The sequence below is a fragment of the Trachurus japonicus genome, chromosome 4 (genome assembly GCF_045865225.1).
Source record: "Trachurus japonicus isolate A0001 chromosome 4, Traja_1.0".
NCBI lineage: Eukaryota > Metazoa > Chordata > Actinopteri > Carangiformes > Carangidae > Trachurus > Trachurus japonicus.
Window position 1 is genome coordinate 24,015,813 of NC_140910.1, and position 26,486 is coordinate 24,042,298.

General features: G+C 41.4%; 1 protein-coding gene across 2 annotated transcripts in view; it reads left to right on the forward strand.

The window, feature by feature from the left end:
* Window positions 1–10,073: 10,073 nt before the first annotated feature.
* The window catches only part of sgip1a (SH3GL interacting endocytic adaptor 1a), a 62,793-nt gene continuing 46,380 nt past the window's right edge, over window positions 10,074–26,486 (forward strand). The window contains exons 1-2 of one of the 2 annotated variants that reach the window (XM_085774856.1): window positions 10,074–10,235; window positions 14,681–14,725. In XM_085774856.1, coding sequence (XP_085630982.1) covers window positions 10,193–10,235; window positions 14,681–14,725 — 88 coding nt within the window. In that variant the 5' untranslated portion in view covers window positions 10,074–10,192. Of the gene's footprint in view, window positions 10,236–13,596; window positions 13,835–14,680; window positions 14,726–26,486 lie in introns of those variants that run through there. The other variant, XM_085774857.1, reaches the window with a different exon arrangement.

The window sequence follows — 26,486 nt, forward strand, 5'->3', positions numbered from 1 at the left end:
ACAGGGCTGGACTGCACGTCGTCAACTTATTGTGCTTTGCCGGAGGAAATGACTTCCCCGGACGGGTTTTGTTGAATTATTAACCGAGACGTTGGGTGAACGGAGGACGGGGCTGCGCAGACAGTCAGGTGTATGAATGAACAGCCCAATCACAGAGAACAGACCTACAGACATTTACCTACACGTGTTATTTTGAATCCCAATTCAACTGCACTGCTCTGCTTCACCGTGGGTGTGAATAAATGAATAATCTAATTAATCACCTGCAAAAAGTAGTTATGTAACTCCTTAGGAGCTGATTAGTTCTCTCTGGCTTTGTGATTTGTTTGTTTGTTTGTTACAGTTCAAGTCGTGTATGTATTTTAAATACGTACCCCCACAGGTAGTCTGACGTCATGAACATTTTCGACAGTTGACAGAAGCCGGAAGTGACATTTTGTTTGCTCATTTTGTCAAACCGCAGCATAAAAAAAAAATCACGTATGATTAAAAAAAAAGAAAAAAGAAATTGATTAATATTGATACAAAGATAGTAAAACAATTTCCCTCTCGATTCGTTTAGGCAAAGATACTAAGGTAGCCCATGTCACTTCCGGCCCCCATTTTTGATTGACGTAGGAAAACAAGAAGAAGTTTGGAAAGCAAATGACATTTCTTCTAATTTTCCAGGAGACAGAGGAGTTTTGGATTCGCCAGAACAGCAGAGACACAGAAAAAGAACAACAGTGGATAAAAATTTGGTGGTAAGTGAGAAAAAACTGTTGACTGGGGCAAAACCGCTCTAACTGAAATTAACATCAATGCAAACTTAAGCTAGGCTAACTATTAGCGTTAGCTAATTGCAGGCATCCTGAGCCCGAACAAATGAAGGAAATATTTTTTTACTGGCTCGGATTACAGTTAGGTGTACAATAAGATAGCTATTTTTTTTATGTAAAAGCTCGCCAGCTATCCACTGTTGTAACATTTGAAGGTTGAAAGAAGCTAAATTGTCGGGAAACATTCGACCTAGGTGGTGGATTCATCACAGTCTATGGGATTCATCCATGCTTTTCACATCAACATGGTAGGAAGCAGGGAGTGTGCCCCCCCCCCAATACTGTATAAAACTTTATGTGAATCAGAGTAGAGAATTAATAAAACACAATTGGATTAATTGTAGGACTAGAGTTGTTGATTTGTTGTTGTAGAATTTGCTTTAACTCTATTATTATCATAATGAATGAGTGTGCATTGAAAGTGAAACTTTGTGGGAGATGATAGTACGGTAAATAATGGCATTTAAGTTACTAGAAATGTATCCACAGTATGTTGTACTCTTCAACTTCCTGCACAGCTGGCCTGTAACTATAAGACCCCTGTACATACATCACAGAACTGAAACAGGAAACTGGTATTTTTCATGCAACGGGAATCATGTTGCATCATGCTTGTCTGACTAATGGGGCTGAAAAAGGTGGCAAACTCTGAAAACTCTGCTACATGATGCACGGCTGTTCCCACTCTGTCTGAAGTCATGAGTAAGAGCTGACACAGATGCCATATGTGCATTAATGCAGGCGCTTGTTGTAGTTTCCCATCATTTCTTGCCAAGAGAGTATCCTGTGAGAGTTGTGGAAATGTTAAATGTTGAAACACTGTTATCCCACAACAGTTTTTGACACATTATTCCTGTAGTTGAAAACAGTTATTCATAGTTTATCTCTTGGGGATTTTGTGCATGCTAGGTGGTAGTGCTGCTCAGGAAATTAAATCACATTGTTTATCGAAACATTCATCTTTATGAGATTATGACACCTGCTGATGGGACACATTTGGTCATTAGTCATCATTTATTAATCTCAAACCATGAGTTTCAAATCTCCAACACTAGTTTCGGGTCAGTCTGCAGAATTTTTGTGAAAGCTAAGGAAGTTCCTTTTAGAGATACAAGTTACGGTGGTCTTGAACTGACATAGTCACCAGGGGCACTTGAAATAATTATAAAACACAAACACAATAGAGACAATCTAGCAGATAGTTGTCATAATCTAGCATGTGACAGCAAGTGCTTGGCTGGTGAGTAGTGAGTGGAGGACAGGACACAAGTGATTTGTTTTTGTCATCTGAAATGGCTGAGTAATTATGTTTCATGTGAGCGTACTCCAGTCGATCCATTCAGATCGATTAGCTTAGCTGACTTCCATCGCTGAGGCTCGGCACAAAAAAACATAAATTTGCAGTTTGTTTGGGAAATTAATGTTCTGTCTGATTACTTAACGCTGATTGTGTTTCCTAAGAGCTGCGGCATTGATGTTTAGGGAGGGTCGAATCAAAATACCAGAGGCTAGACTGTACCCAGCATGTGATGATATTTGTGTCCAATGAACGTGCAGAATATTTTGGTGTGTAGTCTTTGATTTTGTTTGTTTAATTGGGCAGGTTCTGTGGCATGTGATACTTCACATGGCGCTACACCTGAGGTCTGAGTCTGGCTCCCGTTCCAGCACCTGCATCCAGCTGCAGTCTGAGTCATTTTCACAAGACGTGTTCACTCTTTGACAACACTTTTTAGCTTGCTTAAAAACATGTGTTGATTAAGTAAAATCCTCTTGTGAAAGATTTGATGATACTTTATATTTATTGAAAGTGTCATTAGAAATCAACACTTGATAGAAATGAACCAGATGCCTTTAAACAAATACAGATATTAGATGCACCTCTGGGCTTGGGTGTATTATGTTGGGACAGCTATGAAGTCCCAGTGGCCTACTGCAAGTGTAAGAGTTGAAGTCAAGCGAGTTCAAGTGTGGGTTAGTTACATGTGGGAAAAGCTGTGGGGGAGAGAAGGGATTGCCGAGCTTGAGGGTGGTGAGTGAGAAAATGGGTTTCAGTTTTGGTTGGACTTTTCCTGGGAATTCAGCCTGGGAAAATTTCTGATCTTTGTTCCCTGTGTTGAGCTGTGAAAACCCACAAATGCAGAATTATCAGGAATCTGATTCTGGGCTCGGCACATGGAGAGTACTGTGTACCTATCCCACTGCAGCAGGAAAGTGTTAGAAAATAGTCTCTAATAAATTAAAAAACCCTCAGGTTCCAAGAAAATGTTTAATGCAAGTAATTCTGCATTTAACTTTTTAATACTGTTAGCATATTCAAGTGTTAGAGACATGTGGCCAGCAAAGACCTGAAATGGTTAAAAAAAAAAGGGTTGAAATAAACTTCTTCTAACTAACCCTTCAGTGAATTGCAGAGAGACATGATACATTTTTATCCACCATCTCCACATGGCCTGGATCTCCTTTGCATATTTGACCAAACAGAGCTAAATATAGAAGTAAGGATGTATCCTTAACCAGACTAATAATAAATACAGAAAGTGTTGTTGTTGCTGTTGGAGAGGCAGTGAGTCATTAATGCTGTGTTTGCCATAGATTGTTCATGAGGGAAGCCGTATGTACAAGTGCGGAGGAGCAAAGTATTTCCTCAGTATCAGTCATTCAAACCGGTGTGCGTGCTGGGAAAACACAGAGCATATCACCAACCAACCCACCAGTTATGTCAGAGCTCTTCTGTCTATTTCTTACATTGATCAGGTATAGTCATTTAGCTATTGGGTCTGATTGTTTTAAATATTTTTTTTGTCTAGCAGATTGTGGATTGTGTCCTATGAAAAGGTAAACTGGCAACAAAACCCTGAAAGACGGAGGTAGAACATGAGGATACAAATTCCTTAATCAGCTGACATCGCTGAAGTATGCCTTTTTTCTTTTCCAGATCAAAATGTTGCATCACAGGGGTTGTGCAGTTCAGTTGTGCGTCTGTGAGCATCATGGGGGCTGCCCATTTTAAGGCACAGAGTTCACCGGAAGTGTGCGGTGCCTGTGTGTGTGAGTGAGGGATTTGTGAGCTGTGTGTGTGTGGGTGAGCAGAGGCTTTTCTGTAAGGAAAAGAGGACGACATATGCTTTATTATTTGACTCTCAGGAGTCGGTGTGGTACAAGTCAGCGATGAGCAAGAAAGACCAAGGCATGCTGTGCCTTCTGTGTTTGTTTTTATATGTATGTAGCTAGTGTGTGTGTTTTGATGTGAATATTATCTGCTGCATTCTGGCAAAGAGGAGTCAATGCCAGCATGGTAGAAACTAAGGCCTTTGATGCACTTGCACATGCATGCTTGTGTTTGTTTGTGTGTGTAAGCACACAAGTCAATAAAAAAGCAAAAATAAGCAATTTAATAGGGAAAACAAACAGTAAATTCATCATTGGTGTAACTCTGAATGGCAGTAATCTACAGTACAGGTATCAATTGTTACAGGGTAGGGATGTCACGATTACTTGTTTTCACAATTAATCGCGGTGTTAAACGCCACAATTAATTGATCGTAAAGATTCCTAAATACCGTCACTTTCCAAAAAAGATTATGTTGGAACCATATCTGCAGATGTGCACCAAGGTAAAGGTAAACGCACAGATACTGGTCCATTTATCTAAATTAACACTGAATTGGTTATATGTTAGCGTTTCATTTGTATTGTAAAAAAAAAAGATTAAAAAAAACTTTAACATTTGGTATAGATGACAATTAATGACTTAAATGTTTCAAACACCTAACTGGTCCTATATTAAGAGATTAGTAATGTAATTATATTTTGACCATATTTGATTTTACACATTCATAGTGTTGTGAAATTTATTGATGCATAATAATCGTGATAATCGTAATACCGTGATTATTTCTCTGACAATAATCGTACTAAGAAAATCTATAATCGTGACATCCCTATTACAGGGCCATGCCTTTTCAAAACCATCTAATATTTTAGGGTTAATCCCATGAGTGTTCACATGACCCCCCAGCAGTGATGAATTGAACTCATCTTTTGTTACACTCAGCCAGCCCATCCAGTCTTACCCATCTAATGAAATTACAGTACTAATGAAGCTAAAATAATTGACTCAAAACCACACAAACAACAAAGGCTAATAGGTAGATAGACAATGTATTTGTGAGCCTCCCTCTCACCCCCCTCTGACTCAACAAGTGTGGTGAAGCTGTGGGTTGTGCTTAGTCCTACAGTACCTACTCGGGTTCATGGCCCACAGTGGGTTAAGAGACACCTGCAAATAGTGTGAGAACAACAGTACCATCATGATTATGAGTGATACTGAGCCTTATAGTTCACACATCATGAGTCTGCCGCATGACCTATTATAGTTTTCTCGAGAAGCTGGTTCATTGTTCTTGCTACTCTGAAGATCTGTCAGATACCGAATCTTGAAAATCTGCACTCCTATTTTAAGATGCCCTAGTAATTGTCGGTCCAGTATTAAATGCGTCATTACAAGTCCTATCCAGGCTCCTACCAGCACGTCACAACACACACACACACGTACACACAACCCATATTAGCAATAATCTTGTGGGTGTCCAGCCAAACTAGAGTGAGCCAGTGCGGACGCGTAGGCAAGTTCTTTCTCCTTTCGCTTCTAACTCAGCAGTGGGCTTTGGGGTTTTTCCTGCGTGAGTTGCCTACACAACTTTTTGTGATTTCCTGTTCTGACCCTTAACTTTCACAAGAGGAGTCATTATTTGTGAATGTCTTCTTTACACTTTAACAGTTCCAAATTGCCCCATAACGTATTAATATAAACATAGAAATACAGTTAAACAATTTTCTGGCTGAATTATGCATAGGCATTATGCGGTGTGCTATTCCTGTTGTCTTTAAAATACTCCTTTGAAACTCCCCGCAGTGAGTTCATCTGGCTCCATTCTGTCATCTCAGCCTGGCTGTCCGAGCAAAGACCGGTGCTCTTGGGAGTGGCCTAATTTAAACTGCTCCACTGTTTATAGATATAAGCTGATTGTATAGCAAGTTTGGGCTCTGTTTATTTAGGCTTGGGCCCTGTGTGGAAATGGTAATTGGTGTGAGTAAGAAGGACATATTGGACTGGTGTTGACATCCTGAGACCATTAGGGAGACCACAAACCAGACCAGCACAGTATCAGAGAGATGAGCTCATCTTTTCCACCCACTGTTTTGAGGCTGGACGTGGAGGACTGGGGTTTCAGAGGGGGGCTAGTAACGGGGGGCTGAATCTGAACTGAGAGCAGTTAAGAGAATAGACACAATTTATCAGGCTGACAGTTTTTGTGAATACATTTACTCCATGACAGTGAGGCAGTGGGAAGTGAAGTCAAACCAGATTGTAATTTTGAATTTTCAAATCTCTATAAATCGATTTGAAATTCATTTTGTGCTTAACTGGCCACTTATAACTGGGCCTTTAGTACAATTTAGACTCATTATCTTCCAAATGGAGAGACAGTAACGGTCTGCAGAACTTATAAAACTAAAAACTCACTGATTGATGATCTCCACATGTAGCAACTGCACAAAAAAAACATTGTTTGCCACACAGACAACAGTTCATTCCAGGGCAGGCTAACTCCCATCTCTCGCTATCAGGACATACTCAAAGCGGAAATCAAAAAATATGCCAGTGACATCAGACTAAACAAACCAAATCCACCTATGAGCTGGCAGTCGGCCTCCTCAGCATCATCAAGTGTTTAGGAAGTGAGTGCTAATTACACGGAAAACATGGCTGCTTTATTTATTGTGTATGTGTTTCTCTGTGTGTGTGTGGCCTCCTGGGCAGGACAGCGAGTGGGGTAATGGCCGAGCACTGTGTGTCCACCTGGCAGTACTACCGGAGAGAGCATCATGACTGGCTGGATGGCACGTAGGCACTTGACATGGCAACCTGCCATTGCCCCGCCTTATCACCCTGCATGCCTTCCCCGGCCGCTGAGAGGAATGTTGTTTTGGTTTGACTGCACTCACTGCAGCCTAATCGGTGGGTGGGTGTTTGTCTGCGCTCATTTAATGACTGCTGCCTAATCATCGTCCCTCATCAGGGCACTTTGGGGGTGGGGATAGATGAAGTGGAGGTGGAGGTTTGCGGGGATGTTGATTCAGCAGCATGCAGGAAATGGTCCAAGGCCTTGGGACATGAGACGTGACAGTTGCAACATGAGGGAAGTCCCAGTATAAGTATGACGTTCACTTGGAGGCATCATATCTGTTCAAGTCCATCTCTATGTATGAAATGTACTCCAGGTAGATAAAAGGTTACACGGGTGCCAGTGTAACTGCCTCTGTCTATGGAGGTAAACAAACACTTCTTTCATAATCATATGAACAGTTACATCTTGTCTAACATTATTTTTAGTTGATTCATGAATTTCTGATTGGCACAACATCAACATACATTCTTTCAAAACAGAGCAAAATGGCAGGCAGCATTTTTTTTTTTTTTTTTTTTTTACAATTAAGGAAACGCAAAGGAAGTAGCATACAAACAAACATACAACCTGAAGGCAGGTGAGTGTAGTTAAAATCACAGCTGTTGGGACATCCTCTCTACCTACTTGAGTTGTCATTTTTCAGTAAAGATTATAACTGCACGAAGTTCTTAACATCTCTCTCTAGTGTTTCACACTGGGGCTGGGCAGACAGACAGTAAATCAAAAATGAATCAAAACCAACATTCAGTATCTCTATCCGTAATATAAAAATATATTTTGCCCACGTATGAGAATGTATGTGAAATTCGTCTGATTGTTTGGTTTGAATGTTAAAAAAACGAGAAGAAACTAAAATCAATGAAACAATAAAACTGTTGACATAATCAAAATCGATTAATCAACAGAAGTTGTTTCAACTGTGAGACTGTATGTAAAGAGAAAGGGGAAAAGAAACATAAAAAAGAGCTCAGATGAATACATATTTCTTGTTAGACAGTACGTCAGCGTTGGCTAGTTGTTGATGAATCTGATGATTTGATAGAGGAGAAGTCGGCTTTCATGCTTTCTTCTCGGTAATCTGCCACTGGACTTTCCCTGCGCCACAGTGCCTGGCTCCTGTAGCACTGAATTAGGATCATCGTCCTGCCCGGCCGCCTCATTACATGTGGGAAGAGATAGGATCTTTTTGGATTGGCTTCAGGTTTTTTTTTTTTATACAAATTTTGGTGGTTTTTGAAGTTAAAAGTCTGACTCACTGAGCTTCACATCCAGACGTAGTCTGGGGTGTCACTGGCTCTGTTGTTTAAACTGTCCTGTTGAGGCCTGCAGCCAGCCTGTCTTCCTCGTGGGCCATTAGCTGATGACCCACACGAGGGTAAAATGACTAATCTTTGAATTATTCTGATGATAGATTTTTCAGTCTTGAAGCTGTCAGTAAATACAAACGCCCATCCTGGGTTCCTGGAAGCCAGCTTGATCCGTCAGATTGTTCATTCTGTCCCAAAGTCATAAGGTCAATGATTATCATGACAGGAAACATTTCTACCCAGGATTGGTTTGGTATTCTCACTTGAAGTTCAATCAGGTATCACAATGGCTACAGATTTATTTTTTCATTGTCAGCACTAACAGCTGCTGGTCCAAAGGGAAGAGCCTGATTTGCTCGATGCTGCTATTTTTGTTTTACTGGGAAATTGTGGATGGATCTAGAGCACCTTGGATAAATGATCTGCAACTCAGGGACTTGTAGTGATGTCACCATACCTCATCCCTATCTCCCAGCAGTTCTGCACCTGATCATAATATCCGTCATCATCTGCAACTTCTAACTGTATTCATACACTAATAGAGTTCATTTGATTTTGTTCTTTTTGGTTTGTTCTGTCTCTGGCATGTGAAAGCAGTTTTGGAACAGATGTAGAAAAATTGTCACTGGAAAAAAAGAGTCAGATTAGAGCAATACTGCACCCACCAGGCGAGTGGCATGAACAAAGGTGGAGAGAAAGTAGGTCAGAGAGAGGAAGGTGGTGGTGTTGGTGGGGGTGTGGGTGTGGGGGTGCATGTGGGTGGTTGTACAGGTGGAGGGTGAATAGAGACGGATGCAAGCAAGGTAGCGGGTGGTAGAGAGGGAAAAAGGGAGGAATATGTGGGGAGGATAGAGAGAGAGAGAGTTGCTCTTTTTTTTTTAATCCTTCGCCTTTGAAATAAACAGGTTAACCTAACACACGTTTCAGCCATCTGGGAATTCAACATGTGCCAGAAAACAGAGCATCATAGCCCATATTCTATTTCTGAATAGTTAATACTGTCTGTGTAAGTACCAAGGAGACCTCTCTTCTCTGGGGACGGGGAACATGTAGCACTGCCTGAATGTGAAATTGAAATGTCATTATTGCTGCAGGTATCAAGTTCATAGTTTAATGCTGAATTATTTCACTCAACATGCACCACCATAGCTAACACTGGTATTGGTATTGATGCAAACTAGTCTGAATTTGATGTATGCATAGATGCTTGAAAATAAACCTGGATTTTTTTTCACTGTGTGTAATGTATGTTCTTGAGATGCTGTCTAGTATATATTTTCATGTCTGTGTACTATTATTCTCAAAAGAGCAAATTTAGAGCAGCTGTGGAAGTAGATCAGAGATGTCGGAGTCGGTGAGGCCCAGTGTGTGGCAGAGAAACGCAGTGTGTCTAAGTGAACAGCAGGTGGCACCAACAGCATGTGTTACTTTGGGGTTTTTGTTGGGAAGTATGCAAGTAATACATATTTGTCCAAATATAATTTATGGCTATCTCTTTTCTGTGTTATTATCATTTGTGTGAGTCCTTAGATTTATTTTGCAACCTTGCATAAATACAGACTAACAGTTCAAAACTATTTTGTTTTTCATCAGCCTCCAAAAATGGCAGGAACTGAATTTGTGAGGATTTTTAGACTATGCAAAACTTTGAGATTGTTGACCACCACCAATAAGTGGATGTGTAGTCTTGGATATCTGTCTTCTGTCACTACTGCAGTATTTTTTACATGATCATGTAAAAAAAAACAGTGCAATGTGCTTAAGTGTGTGTCTGTCCGAACTATAAAAAGGACATGTTGACCTTCACTGCCCGACATGTCTCACTGTGCCCCATTACTATTCTCCAGAAGTTGTGTGTCTGCATTTCCCTGTGCACTTGCAGTTGTTAATTTATGCGCCAGTGTCTGCATCAGTGTACGTGCATGTCCTCTGAGCAGCTCAGCTCAGTCGGCCAGGCAGCATCCTTGGTTACAACAACTCATCCTCATCTCCTTCTTCTCTTTTCCAGCAGACCGTCTTTGTCATCCATTTGCTTTTCTCCTTTTCGGTCTGGCCGCGGAGAGAGCGGGGGAGTCCATGGAGACAGCTGTAAATGGCTGAGGAACTGTGCACCGGCTGGTTTCGCATCATTGCAGGTACAGTAGGTAAAACACCTTTTCTTTAAATCAGTATATCACCTTGTCAGCAGTGAGATTCGGAGGGTCAACATGCCTCAAAAGAGGGAATATAGGTCATTTTTCACTTTCTCTCTACGTTTTTGTTTATGTCCTGAGGATATTTTAGATTATCTGATCTCTGATGAAATGGTTTGTGTGTCTCGTGTGTGTGTGTATGAAGTTTAACTGTAGAGTAAGAATATGTGCTTGAGGCTGTGTGCAGCCATTCAGCCTTTTCCTTTTGACCTTACTTGAATGTTGTTGTCATAACATGAGGATATGGAGGTTTACGTGCTTACAGTATGTACATTTTTATGTATATACACGCCTGCATATCTTCACCGTGCAGTCAGTGTGTCTTCTCAGAAGCCACATCCAGAAACACTGTGGACAGACAGAGGTGGTCAAAGAAGAGAAACAAGTTAGAAAGCTAAAAAAAAATGAGAAGATGGATTTATTTCCATGTCATTCTCATGCTCATCATTCACTTCAGTGAAACTCTCTTGATTGCCTCTCCTGTCCAATCAGTTTTAGTTTGTCTCCATGTCTCTCAGACGATAGAAACATATTTATTAGTTGTTAAACTTTTGTGTCAAGTGCCACATGACGTGTCTGTCACATGACATGTTAAAGTGCATAGGAATAGACATTAATGAGTTTTAGCTGCGACTGCAGTGTTTTAATGCAAGTTGAATTAATATCTTAAAATTACGGGAATATAGTGGGACACATTTAACTTTAATTTTTCATACTGAATTGAACCAGTTGATTGCTGATACCTATCACCATAGAATGTGCTAAAACCAATGACGCTAATATCCAACTGACCTAGAAGTCAGTATTGCCTAAAGCAGACAATATCATAGGCACTGTCAGTGGAAATATTCCAAAAAATTCGTACATTCACCTAATGGTCGTGCATTTTCTGTGGATGTTTTACTTATAGCTATTACAATTATATACATATATATATATACACACGTATGTTATATTTATAATGTTAATGAAAAGATAAAAACTTATGGAGTCAAACATACATGGTTCTGCCACACCTTGATTTGACTTAAAACAAAAACTCCTATCAAACCAAATCCTATAAAAAAAACTCTGCCTTGGGCAATTTTGTCAAACAAGATAGACAAGACTTCAGAGAATTCATAATGTGGATCAGCTTCAAAATGTAATGGTTTCTTACCTGGACAATGCCGTATCATTCCTCCAGGTTCCAATAGGCAAAACTGCTCATCAAGAATGAAATTACACCTGTATTTTGTATGTTGAACTGAAAATGATATACAGTTGCATAGATGGTAGACGTGATTGCCTCTTCATCTCCATAGTAAATGACACAAGTGTGTGATTTAATTCTGGCTACTTCACTCCTGCAGCTCCAAAACAGAGCTTATAGGGCATTAGGCTTTATTTAGCAAATCCTCCGCCCTTCCTCCTCCCTTATTCTACACTCACAAAGCAGCATTAGGCAGCTGGATAATCACCATACACACCTCTATATTTATACATACAAATGGGCAAAAATCTGTCTAGATGTCACAGCCTTTTCAAGGCAAGTCTAAAGTGTAATGCATGAGAAGTATCTGCAGTGTTTTTCATCTCACAGCAATGAGGTCTCAGAAGCAATAAGTTAAATATCTGTCATGATTCTCAGTGAACACTAGATGGCAGTGCAGGAGAAGATGATGGCTGTCTTGGTGCCCAGTGAAGTGAACAGGAGTGAGACAAGGGACAAAGTGTCGAATAATAGGAGAGGGGGTGAAAGAGAAATGAAAAATGGAGATGTAGAGAGAACAGAAAACATAAGGTAAATGTGAAGACAAAAGAAGGGGAGGTAGCAGAACATTTCAAAAAGGGGAGAGGGCAGGACAAACACTGCAGAGGGGTAAAGGGAAAAACAAGGGGGAAAGGGGAGGATTTGAGGGTCTGCACCCCCTCCTTGGGAGCATCTGCTGGGTTTTAAGAGGTGGGTAAGGAAAGACAGAGGGATGAAAGGAGGGAGGAGGCCAGTGACAGAATAAGACACATGGAGGCAGCTTGGCTTAAATAACTGTGAAAATAAGAAAAAGTGAGAAATTGGTGTAAGACAGCATGACTGAGGAGGGTTCAGGGGGCATGAAGAGGCACATGGTTCCAGTTAAAGCGTAACTACAGACAACTGGAGTGCCTCAGACTATTAGATGCCCCACAAACATGCAGAATATATAATCCATATGTACACAGTCATCTGTATGAATGCCGCTACGCTCTGCCTGCACCAAAAAAACTTTACACTTTACACTTATGTACCCTACTTATTTTCACATCTTTAATCTGCACAGCCACAGCCATACATGTTTTTTATAGCATCAACTAATCTGAGACTAAGTACATTATTCACAGAAAAGAAAAATGCACATATAGATATCTTTTTTAAAAAGTCATTAGGATTGTAAACTACATTTTATGAGTAATATTAGGAGGAACTTTTCTCAGGAAGAAATTGAAAGGAATATAAAGTAACATTGACTTAAGTAGTGTGTGGGCAAATGGTGTAATCTGATGTGTGTGTGTGTGTGTGTGTTTTGTGTTTTTATTACTTTTGTTGGTTTTGACTCCAGATATTTGATATCCTTTTTGCTTTTTAGTTTAAACTGCTCTTATATTTTCACTTTCATAATGTGTTTTGTTTGTTGGTTGGTTGGTTTAACCTTCCACATTAGAATAAAACAGTTTTTGATATAGAAAGATGATACTTATTATTTGAATTATCTGTGAATTAGTCTCCTGAAATACTTACTGTAATACATCTCTGCTCATATCCTGTCATGTCATGTGAACCACAAATTTAATATACATAATACTTCTATACAATATATATACACTATACAGAATATTAGTACAATTAATTTTTGTCACCACAGCTAACAGTACTCGTAGTCCATTCCCAGATTTCTGTTTGTCACGTGTCACTCCAGCCTTTTATTTGTTTGTTTTTCAGCAGGATTGCCTAATTGTCAGTCCCCTCTTCACCTCCTCTTTCTGTCCCTCCCTCCCCTCTCCGCTGTCTCATAGAAAATTAATGAGCGCACACACATGCACACAGACACAGGAGCACACCCCTCTCCAGTGGGCTGGCCTTTCATCGGCCCTGCCTGCCAGTTGGTCGCAGCTGTAGCCTGCGTTGCCATGACGTCACACCGATCGATCCTGTTCCTCCCGGTGCAGTGAGAGAGCACAGGGACAGGAGGAAAAAAAAAAGAGTGAAACAGGGCTGCCAGAGAGAGGGGAAGGTGGGAGGGGGAACAGAGAGAGAGAAGGAGAAAAAAAGAGAGGGCAGAGTGAAACCACACCGATATACCAAGGAGGGCGGGGACACGAGGCAGGCACACACAAGCAGCCACTACAGGAATAGTCACTGTGCAGGCCAAAATATTTTGTGCAGTGGTGTGTTAATATAGAGTCTGTGTGTGAGCGTCGTCAACATGGGTTGTCACTTGGCTCACGCCTGCACGTTATTCACTCTGCCAGCATGAAATTAATGCCATTCACCGCTGGCCAGGCACGACACACTGCACTGACATAAGGTAGGATGAAAGGGGGAGGGCACATGTATGTGAGTGTTTGTTTGTGTATCTGTATTATGTTTTTGTTTACTCTGTGTGTTTGCTCCGTACATGTCTGTTATAGCTTCTTCTCTGTTTGTATGTGTCAACATGTCTGTGTGTCTAGTGCATGCGCATGGTGGTTTGTTGGGAAAGGGAGCTTACTAATGTAGATTTCTCCTGAGCCATAGTGTCAGGAGATTCAAGCTGTAAGCCATGTGACTCCGCCGAGAGCTGCAGGGATTGGCTGAGGCCATCCGTGACCTCAGCAAACTACCACCGCCCCCTCCTCAACACTCCCACCCCCCTTCCCCGAACAGACACATACACACACCCACACCCCCTCCCTCTCAGTCTCTCTGCCTCCCTCCCTCCCTCTCTCTCTCTCTCTCTCTCTCTCTCTCTCTCTCTCTCTCTACCCTGCCTCTTTTATTTATTTTTTTTCCTCCAGTTAGCTTTTCCCCCCACCTCTCAGCATCCTCGGCTGAATGTGTAGGTTAGAGTCCGCAGTAGCAGCAGCAGCAGCAGCAGCAGCAGTAGTAGTAGTGGCACCCATGGCTTAAGCCCCAGGTCTGATCGGCAGCTAGCCCGGCCAGGCCCCTACCCCTCCTCTCTCTCCTCTCTGTCTTTCTATCTCTCTCTGCATCTCTCCCTCCTGGGCTAGTTGACAGGCGACGTCTGGGGGTGACGGAGGCTCACAGTTAGCCAGGGCGTTAGCCACACGCACACGGCTGCTCTGCTGCCCATCAATTCTACTGTATCTCTCTGGTAACCGGAGGCTTCTTCTCTATCTCCATCTCCCCCCCATACCTCCTGCTTTTATTTCAGGCTCCTTGGAGATAGAGGAATGCAAATCTGCAACCATGATGGAAGGTAAGATGAATATATATATTTTTTGTTTTTATATTCTTCCCTTTTTCTGTTTCAGATCAGGGTAATCCTCCTTTATGTCCTTGTCCTACGGCGGTACATCTGCCTGGAAAGCGTGTATGAGTGCGTGTGTGTGTGTTGGGGAGGTTCAGATGTCATAAGCTGCCCTGCTATTTTGAGTACATACATTCTGGTGACTTGCATGTTATCCTTAGGAAAAGGGCACAGCCTCTGAATGTCTATCCACAGAGGCACAATGGCGAGGCTAATTGAACCGTGTGTATCTTTTGTGAGTGTGTGTGCATATGTCTGAGCAGCCCCCCCCTACCTCCCACCCCAGGCACACACACACACATACACACACACCCCTTCTCTTGCTTCCCATCGTATAGGATTATTTGGATTTATTGTGCAGCAGGGCTTATGTGCCCAGCTGGCTCACTTGTATAAATTCTCTTTGTATGGTGTACTCTGAAATGAATTCACACACACATACATGCGTTGTTGCTGTATGACTCCGCTGTGTATCTGTTCACACTGCATTGCCGATTTGCCCAGCACTCGGGTGTGGATTGTATGTCTGTGCGGGTGGGTACATGTGTACGTTTGCACCCACCCATGGTTGGACTGATCCATCTCTGTTGGGTTGATTGTAAAGAGAAAAAAATAGAATTGATGATCGTTTTAGTATCATGTCCCTTTAATTGATGACATCATCAAGGGGAAGGCCAGTGATGGAGGGATGAAACCCTACAGCTCTGCAGCTGTCACGCAAAAGTCTCCATTTATCCATCCATTTACAATATATCTCTTATTTCTTTCATACGGCTCAGGGCTCTTGTATCCAGCTACCATTATTGTTTTTTTGTGCCACAAGCAACTGCACGTTGACTTTTTTGAATCAACCTTGAATTATGTAAGCATTCATACTCAACAACACAGGCATTTTGAGGCAGACTAGGTTGTAAAGTCGCAGCTAAATGCAGTTCTTTCAGTATGTTATTTTAGTACAATATGTAAAGCTGGATGATGTTGGCATATGTGTTTATTCCAGCTCATTTAGTAAATTAACTCAATGCCAAAGTGTCCTCCAATGAGGAGGAATCTCATTAGCTTGTTGTCTGGTGTGTTTGTCTGTCAGTGTTAGGATAAGAATGATCTTATTGCTTTCTATTCACGTGTTGAGGTTTCTCGGCTTTCGCATCAGAGAATAAATAAAATTGTTTCAACAACAGTGAACATAAGATTAGGGATGGAGTTGTTGGGTGGACTGGGGCCTATGCATCGATTTTGAACACTTAAAGTAGTTGGCATTTTCCACTAAATGTTGAATTTGGGGATTGTTTTTCTTATTTTGAATGGTGAGCCGCCTGCATGTAAGCTTAAACTGTGGCACTTCTCTGTAAAGATATAATGGAGGCTGCTGTTATGTTTGTTTAGCCAACATGTTGAAGTTTTGTAGTTAAAATATCATGAAATCTTGAGTAAATAATCAAAGTCAGAGACTAATCCAGTAATTCAGAGTTTATTGTTCAAGAAAAAGGTACGTTTGGTTTGCAGAAAGAGTAAACTGGAAAAGCACTGAACAGTCCTGGCTGGGACTCTTTGAGTGATATGCCACAATGACATTTTAGCTCATGATACAATAATATACTGATTTAGAAATTTAACTTGTAATTGTGGAATCAGAATTGTTAACTGAGGAGATGTGTTACATTACTCCTGAACTTTACAGCTGTCAAATAGTCTCATGATTAATATGTTATTTTTCGGAGACCTTTAGATTGTTTTCCATGTCTGTTCCATTGTTAACTGCTCTTGTATGCTAAATAAGGGTCTGTGAACTGGCCTGCTGTGTAAATTCAGACCTGGTCTAAATTTAATGAATGATGTTTTAATCAGTTGAAGTGGCTGATTCACCAACAGTAATGGCTTTTCCTGAACGTCTCATACCTGTGTGTTAAATTGCCCTGCTAGTATACGTTCAGCCTGACAGTCTGGAGCAGGTTGTAATGACAATGATTATGACAGAATAGCTGTTTTTCATGCATATGTCATTATATAAAATGCAATGCTGCTCAGTAGGTTATAATTTAGATGACCACAAGACACAAGTCTACACCCTTTTTTTGGCCCTGTCATAGTTTGGACAGAGCTTTGTGGCTCATGCAATGATAAGCTTGTGTTGACTGCACAGACATAGATGTGCATTATTTAGTTTTCAATATTAGATCACTAAGGGCAATAATAACACAACACAATTACCTGTAGTTAATGATCAACCCAAAGTCACTGATTCTGTGTTATCCCTCGGGCTTATGTTTTATAAACCAGTTTGTCTTCTTTAGGGTGTTCATTAGTTAGATAGGCTCCCAGAATTGCTAATGTTTTCAACTTTTTTGTCTATTTGTAGGTATTTTTTACTCTTGCAGGGACCACACTAAACATATCTGATGGTTCACTATTTTCTGTACAAAAAAGCACAGAACAAAAGCGATTGAATCTCCCATAAGTAAGGATCTAGCTTTGCTTTAACAGCAAAGACTGATAAGCTAATCGATTGCTCCCTCTTCCCTGCAAGTGTGCTGTCCTGTCATTGTCTGCTTTTGTCATGAGCCAAGTTGTTAGGTAACAGTGGCGAAGAAGAAAAAAACTGTCTGCGAACAGCTTCCCTTTCATTAGCATGGCTAGCACAGGCTTAGCATGGACTGTGTGAGGGCAGGATTACAGTCAGGTGTTAAAATTGGATGCTAATCCTTGTTAGTTCTGCTTTTTAAAGCCCCATGCCATGGCCAGAATGGCTGTCCCTGGGTAACACAAAGGGAAGAGGACATAGGGTGATTACTTCATTTTAATTCAAAGACACAGGGTTATGCTAATATGGGGGAGGCCATTCACCACCAGACAGGTTCCCCTTTCTAAAACTCAATCATACATGTTCAGAAAACATTTTGCCACCAGAATCATTTGCTGTGGATTTGCTGGATCTTTTTTTCAAAGTGGGATAACTGGTTGTGACAGACATTGTGTATACATCATTGTTAGGCACATGTCAGTTTAAATAGCAAATCTTCTGTATGCTTTTCTGTACTCATGAGAGTTTGCACTTGCGTGGTGGTTGTTTGACAAGAGACTTAGTCATTTCTCCTCAAGGTAATTGTGCTGTGTAGCACGGGATTCTTTAATCTCATTGGACTTTGACGGTAGCAGCTGTGAGGAGGGGGCTCATCATCAAGGCAATTCTGAAGTTTCTAAATACATAAAAAGTAGTTGGTTGAAGGATTGGTTTAGTTTAGTTTTCCCATAGGAAACGCCCTGTTGATTTTAATCACCCCATTCCTTAACCATTTCCTGTTACACCACCACCAGGAGAAACTTAGCATCATGGTTTCAGCACTGACAAGTCTGGCGAACGTAGCATGTTGTTTTCTGCAAGGTCTCAGTGTGTTGTCAGCATGTCGTCGGCTCCATCCAACAATTTTGTGGTTGATAACAAACACTGCAAACTCTGGTAGCCACTAGCAGGCCTTAAGTCATGTCGTCTTCTTAATCCTAGTTACTAGCTCTAGGAATCACACTGTCACAGGGAGATCCAGTACTTAGAGCTTGCCTGGCTGAAACCTGGATAAACCCTAGACAGGAATGCTGCAGAACAAAGGGCACAGAGGACATTTGGCCATATGGTGGGCTCCACTTCATTCCTTTAATGGTCTATTACTGTATTTGACCTCATATGAAATGATATATTAGCAATTATTTGCTTCTGTTATTATGGCTGAGTTGGGGGCTTCTCAAATAGTAAAATCTTTCAGCATAATTACGTTGTTTGTTTGTTTTTCCTATGATACAGTTAAAAACTAATTAATTTCTACATTCCCTGTCCGTCTGTTTCATCTCATGACACACAGGCATGCAGGGTCATAACCACTGACTCAGCATGTCAAAAGCTGACTCAGCTCGCATGAAGCATGTATGATATAACATTATCTGGAGCAGTCATATGATTCTGCCTGCCACACAACCTCATTCAAACAATAATAATGATGAAGTTTACATTTTTAGTTATGTATGCCATGACACATTAACATTAACCAGAAATCCTTAACCTGTAACTTCAGGAGGCATCGGAGAAGGATCGTCGTTGTCATATACTCAGCTAATCTCTAGTCAACTGTGCTCAATTGACCATCACATCCAATGGGCCCTAACTCTCTCTCTCTGAGGGACTCTGCTGCCATATGGTTTCCTGGGTAACAACCATGAGGCTGACTCATGTGTGTTTAGGCAATAAGCTGGACAGAGGCTCTCAAGTCCATATTTTCATTGATTTCCTCAACAGATAGGTATCTGGTTTGTTAAGATCGGCGTAATATCGTAGAAACCCTGCTTCCACACTGCTTCGCTGCTTCTCGCCACAGATTCAAATGAGTTATTTAATGTCCTGCCATTGGCCCCAGTCACATAACTCATGTGGGCCAATGCGTCGGAAACAGCCCTCAGTAGCCTAGGAGAAAGTTTGTGATGGTTTGAAACAGAACAACGGTACCGTCTGTGAATGTAAAATGCAGAATGCAGAATTGTATCTCATGCCATCAGTCATAGATGCCATTCTGCTTCCTGAGTCATAGTTGGGCTCAATCTGACACTGTTATATCCATCCACTTCTCATTGCAAATACACACATCCATGCATACAAATATGGGATTTCTTAAAATTTCAATCTGTCACAATTTATTTAGGTGTGAAAAAACAAAAACAAAAAACTCCCCACATGTTTTTTAGCCTCACACCAAGGGATGTGGTGATAGACAGGGCTGCCTTTAATGTCAGTATTCTTGAGAAGTGACAAGTTTGACTCACTGGCCTTTGCTAATGATAACATATGTGTCAGCATGGATACGACATTAGACAATGCAGACAAGATGGACTTGTGCATGTACATGTCTCTTTAATTATCAAAGTGAATGTTTGTGTGTGTCTGTCTCTCAAAGTGTGGCAGACACAGAGGAAAGCGTATTGTCGGATGTGTCACAGAAGAATGGGTCCATTGTAGCTGTACTTGACAATAAGTTTGATAGAGACCCAGAAGAACTTTCCCACAACAAAGACACAAATGGGGCAGAGGCTGGGGTGAGGAGGAGGTGAAGGGAAACCAGTCAAAATGAATCGGCTCGTTCTTGTACGGACTTTCCATGCCACCATGCTCACTCATTGATAGACACAACAGCAAACCAGCCCATCCAAATTCCATCTTGTTCTCTGCGCAGACACACCCACTTGCACACACAAACATAGACAAGCTTATGTAATGATGCCCAAGATTCAGAGCCAGATAAACAGACATGTTTGTGTAATCCAGTGTCAGCTCGGGGAAGACAAGGCTCTCTTATAGGGAATCAAACTGTTTCCTTGAGTGACGACTAGATTCACTGTGAAAAATGTCCCTAACCCTGGCATTAGAAATAATCTGTTGTTTGTTGTTCAAAAACAATAACAGCAATGCATATAATGTAGCTGGTAATTTTCCTTGACTACATTTTGTTTTTATAAATGACGATCCATGCAATATTTGCATCTTATCTCTTATCAACACCATCATCAATGTGGTTTATTTAAATCGCAATATTACACATAGCCGTTGAAAACAAACAGGAAGTAGGACAGACCTTTAACCAACGGTCTAGGGATGCTGTTTTCAGTCTGACAGGGCCCACACAGGGACTAGCAGAGCATGCTGTCAAAACAGTAGGTGATCTGCTGTCAAAGATATGTGGCCTAATCTAATCACTTGCTCTAGTTTTAACATGAAAAGATGCTCTAGTGTTGCAACATTAATGTCATCACTCTGATGGCACCGTGGTGAGTTCGTGTCATGGTTTATGACAAGAACGGAGCAAAGAAAGGAAGTCTCTGGTGAGGCCATTAACAAGCAGTATTCATGCAAGAACCAATTAAGTGTAGTTCAGTTCCCTGTTGGCAATGTTTATGATGTTGCATGTGTGTTGTTTCACACAACAACGTTGTTTGACTGTCCTCTCACACACATATCACAAGGATGTGCTCAGGTCACAGCCTGTGGATTACAAAGTCCTTGTGTATCTACTATCTCTGACTTCCCAGGACACACTAACGCTAAAATGCTGCTTTCATAATAGTGTCACTGACGGAGTCCATAGCAGTGCAGCAAGGAGAGCAAACCACAGTACCTAATTAGAGGAGGGACACACAAACAAAGTCACACACACACACACACACACACACACGAAAAAGGCTGACACAAGCTGGGAGATAGAAAGGGAGAGTGACGAGTCTGCCATAAAGCAATTTCCAGGAAGAAGCAGGTAAACAAAATGGGGAGTGGTGGAGATAGAAAAGGAAATGAAATGAGTTCAAATAAACAAGTAGGATAGCGTGAGAGTGGGAAGACAGACTTGGAGAGCAGCAATGCATGTCAGAGCCCCGGAGGGAGAGGGCAAGACAAATACATAAAAAGGGAGGGAGGGGGAGAGAGAGGACAGTGTGATCATCATTAAAAGCCTGTGTTTTGTTTAGTCACTTCCTTGGTCCTTGGAGTCTGCTCAGCTCATCAGGTGGGAAGGCTGATTTAGAAACGAATCGTGGGGGGGGTTGTAGAGACGTGGTGCCCTAGATTTTATTTTGTTTTGTTATAATTTTACCTTTCTCTATCTGGAGGCTCATCCTGTACTGTCATTACAGCTTACACAGGGAGAAAAACTAAAACACTGATGATCATCATTGTGTTGTGCAGTCCAGGTAGAGGCTTGTCCACATCACTAAGCTCATGCAAATTGCTATAAAAACTCATTCATTGTTGCATACCTCACTTAACAGCACTCATCACTCACTATCTTCACTCATCATATCGTCACTTGTCCATGTGAAAACTTTTGTCTTGCTTGAAAGATCTTTCACTTTCACTTTCATTCCCCGAGTGTCTCTTATTTCCCCTGCTCCTCTCATCCCTCCCTGCACTGTCTGACTCTGCCATATTGCTGAACTGGGCCTGAATAGACATGGTGGCAGGGAAGGCCTCAGGGAAGTGGGATTTATTTGGCTATATAATATTAATGCACTTATCTGCATAATGTATTCAGGTCCCAAGCTGACTCTTAGTGCTTGGCTCAATCTTCCTTGACTATATTTAATTAATGAATCAACATGAGCTCTTATTGCAGCTGAATGGATTAAATTTGTGTGGGGTTTTTGGGTTTTGCTTGTGCCAGAGGTAAACAACAGTACACATGGTCATTATACGAGTAATAATGATGCACTGATGAGATGTGCTGTGTGTTTTTACCTTCAACTTGCATCATCTACTTAACAATTACTGATTTCCTCGGTTTCCCAGAATACCTTTCAGTAAGCCACAGGGAAATCGCATAACTTATTCTGCGATGGGTTACAAGTGCAGCAATACTGTAAGATGGGGAATTAGATGAATACTGATGTCGTACAAAAAGCCAATACACTTTTTATACTGGAAAAACCAATTAATTGTGCCCCAGTTTCTTGAAACATCACATGTATTGTCTGTGCATAATTTGGACTAATCCTTTTTTGAAAGTAGTTTCACCCTTTGCTCTAGAAAGAAATCACCCTTTGCTCTTGGATTCTGGAAACTGACAGGAAAGCTGCATTCTATCATTGTTATTTCAGCTCACATTATGTGTCCATCTTTATCGAATTATCCATGGGAGTTGGGAAAAATACAATGAAAATAGGCCATGAAATACAAGATAGAGTGCTGTCTATTAATATCCTTCTGCTGTCATATGTCCCTTCCTTCCTCCTTCCATTTTGTAAGTACGTACTCTCAGCACTAGGTTCATTAGAAAAGGTGGCATTGTATTCGTCCATGTATGTGTGACAAATCCGCTGGTTGCCATATCTGTAGATGTCTCGGGGTCGAGCACTCTGCCTGTATTCACACTGTATGGCTACGAGCCAGACCAGTGCAAACAGATGTCAGTTTCAATCAGCGGAGGATGCACTAGCACAGTGACGCAGAGACACAGCTACAGGAAGAGATTAGCAGCGTTTAGATTGATAACTGGTTGGGTTGAGCGATGTAGTAATGAGGGAGGGATTGAAAGGTTGGAGGGAAAGGGAGATGTAGGGATTGAGGGTGAGAGGAATGTGATTCATGACGGAGAGACGAAGCAAATGTTTTGAGGATGTGTCTAACGGGAGAATCGCAGCACGCGTAGAAGTGTCTCACCAGCAGGACAGCGTCGTTTGCATGGAACATTTCTGATTGTGTGAATGTCAGGCTTAACGTGTCTGTGCTCCCTCTGTGTACATTAGAGCTATAGGCCTGGTTTACATCCAGGTTTAGGTGAAAGAGCAGAAGGAAAATCCCTCAGCATACATCAGTGTGTGTGTGTGTGTACATTCACCGCGCTGTGTGACTCTCAGTTAAAAATAAACATGTCTGCAAACATGATTCTCAAGTTGATGTCATTCTCCGAATTGAGGTCATTGTAATTGGTGCTTCAGATTTCATGATCACTGATTTTCTACCTCTGCATTTGTAAGAGCACTGAGTGAGCACTGAGCAGTAATCATGAGTGTGTGTATGGAAGGGAGAGATCAAGTGGGGGTGATGTGATGACAAAACACTGGCAACTGAGGTGTGATGGCCCTAACACATAGACATCCTACCTCATCTTATAATGCTACAAATCTAAATCTAAAATCTCAGCTCTTTTTTTTTTTTTTTTTTTTTACAAATTTTCACATAAATTTTAACCTTATAATATATTTTCTATCTGGGAATTAATTGCAAGCTGAGTGGGGGCATGCCGCTCCCATAACTTGTGTCATTATAAACAAACTGAAGGATCGCTAAGAGCACAATCAAATGAAGACGTACTTTGTGCTTGGCTTGTACTAGCGGTGTGCTTTTAGCTGAATAATGGTAATTAATTAGTACGTTTATTGCACTGTTGCTTTATGTCCAACGCTGGCAAGGCTTAATGCACCAGCCAGGAGACTAACTTAAGGACATTGGCTGTTTTACAGTTTGCGCAGAAAAATGCAGATTATGTTGACCGCAATAGTTTCTATAGAAAAACCCTGTACAAAACCATGACCTCAAAAGAGCTACAGTATTATGTAAGAATTTACCAACAGCTGAATTTATACTCTAAACAAATAGGGGGGTAGCATATCACCAGGAGGTTGGGCTGCTTTGATGTTGCTGTCAGTCTCTTTACTGACCCTCTCTCTGTCATTTCATATGAGTGTGTTCTGGGACTGGCCTCACTGGCCACTCGTAGAAAAGTTTCAACTCTGAGTTTGAGTAAATCTAAACTCAGCATAGGCCGTGTGTTGCCAAACTTGCATGGATTAGGGAGTAAAGTTTTTTTCCTCGCAATCTGATTATGTAAGTGGAAGTTGTTTTCCGGTGCAGTGTTTAGACTGTTGACAATGTTTCACATTCAGTTTGCCCAATCTGACAGGGAAGATGTATTACAGTAGTGGCGGGAGCAGAGGATGAGGAGCCATAGGGAGTGAGCGAGCAGCTGGAGCAACAGCATCAATGGCTGAGTTTGAGGGAAGACTGGAGGAGTCATTGCTGAGAGAGGATAGCTGCAACACAGGCTGATAGTCTCCTCACAGTCGCTACTTCTTTATCCTGTCCTGTTGGACCGAGGGCAGACTGGACGCTTCAGTGACTCACTGTCACTTCTTGAGGTATGAAGTGGTTTTATCAGACAGGGCAGGTTTAGACTAGCTGCTTAGCATGCTAACTTCAATAGAGACATGTGTGATACATAGATACCTAAACTTCTCTGACATTATCTTCCAAACCTTTTTTTCCTCTCATTTTGTTTTGTTTTTATGTTTTAAACTAAAACACTTCATAATACCCTTCTAGTTTGCCAATGAACATTTATCCCTCCAAACTCTAACCATTGTATTTGAATAATATATTCCCAATTACAACAGGTCTAAAATAAGACAGTTGCATTGTCACTGATTTTTCATAGAGACTTGTATCTCTGCAGTCATTTTAATATGGACAGTTACATTTGGACATTAACCTAAGTTGTCAGTGTTTTACCTCAGCATGCAACACATTTATGTTTGCATGGATGATTGTGCCCACACACGTGTTTGTGTGGGTGCAATAAGATGCTGTTTGAGATGCTGAAGATTCGGTCCTTCAGCCCGTCGCTGGCCCAGCAGCCCATCAGATGGATGACTCATAGCAGATAGGATTTCATTAGCAGACATCAGGCCCTTCCAGGGAATAGAGGAGCCATTGATTTTCACCATATCAGTGGGGAGTGAGACAGAGGAGGGGTGGGGGGGAGGAAAGGGGAGGACGGGAGACATGAGTACAGAGAGCACTGCAGCTGAGAGAAAACTGCACATCGGTGAAACTAAACCACACGACACAAAGCACCTGTCATTTGTAGTCCCACTGCAAGACACTGCTGAGGAGCACTGAAAGAAGTGTTGGCTGCACACAGCTCGGTATCTGTGTCGGTAATGAAAGATGACTGCAAATGATTCTGATCATCTGTTTGTCCGTGACTCATATTTAATTGTCAAGATTCACCAGGTGGAGAGGAAAGCTTCTTCTCTAGACTTTCAATTAAAAAAAAACATGTTGTTCATTAGGGGGATTACACTTTATAATATGTACCTCAGTTTTGGTCTGAGTTTTGACACTATTTCAGTCTGGCATGACAGTATTTGTTTTTACAGCATTACTCCACATTGGGACTGTAATCCTATCCTGTGATGATTTCAAGATACTTTAGTGTTTTGTGTGATTGTATAAACATCTGACTTCAAGCACTGTTATAAACAAAAGGAAATTACTTGACTTGACTCAGGCGCTTTAATTTCTACTCTGGGATTACTTGTTGAAGAATTAATTCTCTCTGGCTGGATGTGTTGATAGAGGAGTTGATGGGAAAATTCTGCATAATCAGTGGGGACGAGTGAGGCCTTTACAGGCTCAGTCTGTTTTGGTAGGCACTAGGCAGTTTAATATGAACCAGGTGAACTGTCATTGGTAGCACACACTCCTGTCTGTTGCCTTTTAACTCCCCCACGGCCGTAAGGTTATGCTCTGTTGTCCAAGTATGAAGCAGCGGTGTCACCAGAGATTTCAGCCTTTATGAAATGTTATCAAATCGCTCACTTGATTTTGTGATGCTATAAAGGCAGAAATGGATGAATGACAGGCAGCGAGGGCAGGGAAGAAAAGACAGATTGATAACAAAGTGCTTCCAATTACACCACTATTGACGCCAAGCTGCTGTGTCATGCTGAGGTTATAAATGTCAAAATAACCCTGAATCGACATACAGTCAGCAAGCCAAACTTATTTCACACTTTTGTGCTTTGCCAGATTGCACAGAAGAAAATGACACAAAGAGAGGAGGGTGACAGGTTTTTTTAAAAAAAAAACAGGAAGAAATGGGACTGGATTGAAGATGCTTTGCATTTCTCATTACACCACAGGCCCATCCTTCTGTCAACTAACTTTAAACATTTTCTCAGAGATTCAGTGCCTCATTGACCTTATTGTTCAGGGACTGAATGAGATTGATATTTGATCATTTAACATCCTTTTCCAAAACAAATGGGCCAGGCAGACCAATGTGGTCAGAGCGCAGTTTGTCCAAATTAGAAGGGAGACTGCAGGAAAAGGAAGTTACTCCCCTCACTTCACCACGATGTGAACAAGTAGTATCTACAGTACTGTATAGTTGGTGACAGTGAT